Consider the following 3,088-nt stretch of genomic DNA (forward strand, 5'->3'; position numbering starts at 1 on the left):
CCCCCCCCCCCCCCAGGCAGAACATTAAGAGACACACATAGCCCTCACTCGACTCAAGAAACATTTTTGGATTGAGTGGATAAGGTAGGATTGAGGTGTTCTGAAATGAGTGCCTGAAAAGTTGCTAAAGTGCCAGTTCACCCTTCCTTTCCCCTGCGTCCCTATGATAAGCTGAGTATTTCGGGAGGATACCACAAGAAACTCTTTTATGTCTGTGCCTAAAATAAGGCAAGGTAGAGGGGTGGGAACCGTACTGGAAAAAACAACAAACAAAGACTAATTGATGGTGTCTCATTTGCATCACTCCGTGTAACAAGCCTTCTGGAAACCTCAGGCCTTGGCTGAGTCTGGAGGCGTCGGCCTCACACTTACCGAGCCATATAAAAGCCCTTCGGTGTCCATGGCCAAGTACTGGCCGCTCTCCGTACCCTTTATATACACTTCGCCCGCGCTTTCCGCACTGAGCTGCAGCTGAACTGGAATGAAAATAACACAAGTAAAAGTCAACAAACACAACCCTTTTTGCCAATAGCCCTACAGCCAGGATGGCTAGCCATGGAAAATTCTGCTTAGCCTTTTTTTTTTTTTTTTTTTTTTTTTTTTTTGTAGAGCTCCAAGGATGAGCCCTTAGTGAATCAAAACAGTAGTTTCCTCTCCTTTCTGCTCCAGGGAGAGCTGCCCAAGGGAATTACATTCCTGAGAAAAAGAGAGACAAGGGCTGGCTTGCCCGCCCATCTACCCTGTACGTACCTGCTCAGTTCCTCTGTCTTCTCCCTGTATCACCTGAGGGAAAATGGTTACAGGGAGAAGTGATACTGGTTTCCCTGGTCCTGCTACCCCAGACTTCTTGGAGCACAGCAGTCCTTGTAGAACAGGCAGTGGCAGCTGCTTTAGCTGTCACCCTGCTCCACACAACATCTTTGAGGCAGAGAGGGGGCACGATGGCAGATCGGTAATGTTTTAAACCCAGAGACTCGTTTCCTAGAGAAGAGAGAGTTCCTGGGAATCAGGACTCACCTACAATGAAGTTCCCTGAGCCCCTCAACTTTCAGGGCATCCCAAATGAGTCCTAGAGGAGATGAAGTGCTCAGGAGAGGGTGCTGGGAATGGAATCCAGATCCTCTGACAGAACAGACAGCGCTTTTGACTGCTGAGCCATCTCTCTGGCCTCTGGCTTGTTCTTTTTTGCTAACTGGCTCATACTCCATTCTGCAGCTATCTGTATCCTAACAGGTGGCCACATCCCAATGGATGAGCTGGTGGCTCCCCCCTCCCCCTTTGCTTTCCTCATCCTCCAATGCACATACAACTGACAAATAATTATATCACCCTTAGAAGATGCACCTCTCTGTCCTCAGAAGTCTGCTTTAGAGACTCAAGACTTCCTCCAACTTCCTCTGGTGAGTAGAGTTTATTGAAGTTATAGGAAGGGACCTAGGAACCTCTGGCTTCCATTCCTGCAGGTCTCCCTGAACATATGGTCATGAGACCATAGGCCAAAGAGCACCCAGCAGTTGCTCTCTGGAGCCTCAGATCACTCACTTGCTCCCTGTGTTCTACCTACGTAACTTTTAAATTCATGTGTGCGTGTGTGCGTGTGTATGTTGTCCCTCAGGATCTTTGTTTTTTTTTGAGATAGAGTCTCTCATTTGGTCTGGAACTCTCTGGTTAGTTTGGGCCGTGGCCAGTGAGCCCAGACCAGCCCTGCTGCTGTCTTTAATAGCACTGGGATTACAAGTGTACATCATGACGCTTAGCTTTTCCACATGCCTTCTGACAACTGATGCTGCGTCCTCATCCTGGCATAACAAATGTGTTCCTAACTGAGCTCTCTCCCCAGCCCTCACCAGACTCTTTTGAACCCAAGGATCCTTGCACATCCTATGCCTCTGTCTGCCACCTTCTTCCTCCAGATGTTTATGAGGCTGGCTCTGCTCCTTCTTCAGGCCTCTGCCTAAATATCTTCAAAGAGAAGCCGCTCAGGTGGTTGTGACTCTCTGCCAGTGGGTCCTGTGGTCCCCATGCCTCCCTAGTGCACACTCAGCATGCAATTGTTTCATTACTTAGAGTTTTCTTTATCCGGGAAGCAGAAAGGAAGGAAGGGGAAGGAATTTTGTCTGTCTTATCTTGACTCCTTGGATCCCAGTGTGCATAATACAGGGTGATTCTCCTGCCACACAGTGTCCAGTTGGTCTCTGCTGAGTGCATGTCACCAGGCTAATGTTGACAGAGATATTTCTGCCAAGCCATCCTCAACAAGCTGTGGTCTTTGAATTGCGTTTCCAACACATTCTCTGGTGTTAATGGGGTCAAGATGAGTGGCATAAGGCAGGAGGCTGGACCTTGCCTCCCAACTAGCCCAGAACAGGAAAATCCATAAGTATAGTGAATGGATTAGTGGAGCCCAAGACTTGGACAGGGGATGGAGTGGAGGTAGAAGAGGTTAAGAGCCTTGGAGATTCTATTTTGAAAATCAAAAATAGTAGAGATGTTTGTATAGCTTTGTGAATAAAACTTGTAGGGGTCAGTAAGATGGCTCAGTGGGGAAAAGCCACTGTCATGCAAACCAAGTGACCTGGATCCCACTGCAGATTAGGGTTTGTTTTTTCTTCTTTTGGTTTTGTTTGTTTGTTTGTTTGTTTGTTTGAGATAGGGTTTCACGTAGCCTGGGCTGGCCTCAAACTTGCTATATACCCAAGGATGACCTTGAACTATCAATTCTCTCACCTCTATTGCCCAAGTACTAGAATTATAGGCTTGTGTCTCTGTACTCAGTGAGGAAGGTTTTGTTTGTTTGTTTGTTTTTAAAGCATTTCACTTCCTAGTTCTGTCTCTTGCTACAGGGCTAGGTGAGGGCAGGTTCTTGCCTTCTGTGAAATCCCATTGTGACCTTGGAAAGGCCTCACAGAGGTAAACAAGAGCTGGGGGCCTGCCTAGCTCATGACCTCAGCCCTCAGCCAGGGACGGTCTGCTGGTGAGAGTTGGCTCAAGAGTTTCCTCTAGAAATATTATTTCTCCAGGATGTCCAAGTTTCGTAGCTCATTTTCACTGTTTTTTTTTTTTTTTTTTTTTTTTTTTTTTTTTTTTT

The 3,088-nt window shown here is 47.0% G+C and overlaps 1 protein-coding gene across 4 annotated transcripts in view; it reads right to left on the reverse strand.

The window, feature by feature from the left end:
* The window catches only part of Fgf1 (fibroblast growth factor 1), a 91,164-nt gene that overhangs the window by 8,530 nt on the left and 79,546 nt on the right, over window positions 1-3,088 (reverse strand). For all 4 annotated transcript variants that reach the window (XM_031365551.1, XM_031365548.1, XM_031365549.1 and 1 more), the window contains one exon: window positions 373-476. In XM_031365551.1, the coding sequence (XP_031221411.1) occupies window positions 373-476 (104 nt within the window). The remainder of the gene's footprint in view (window positions 1-372; window positions 477-3,088) is intronic.

Source organism: Mastomys coucha, unplaced genomic scaffold (genome assembly GCF_008632895.1).
Source record: "Mastomys coucha isolate ucsf_1 unplaced genomic scaffold, UCSF_Mcou_1 pScaffold13, whole genome shotgun sequence".
Classification (NCBI taxonomy): Eukaryota; Metazoa; Chordata; class Mammalia; order Rodentia; family Muridae; genus Mastomys; species Mastomys coucha.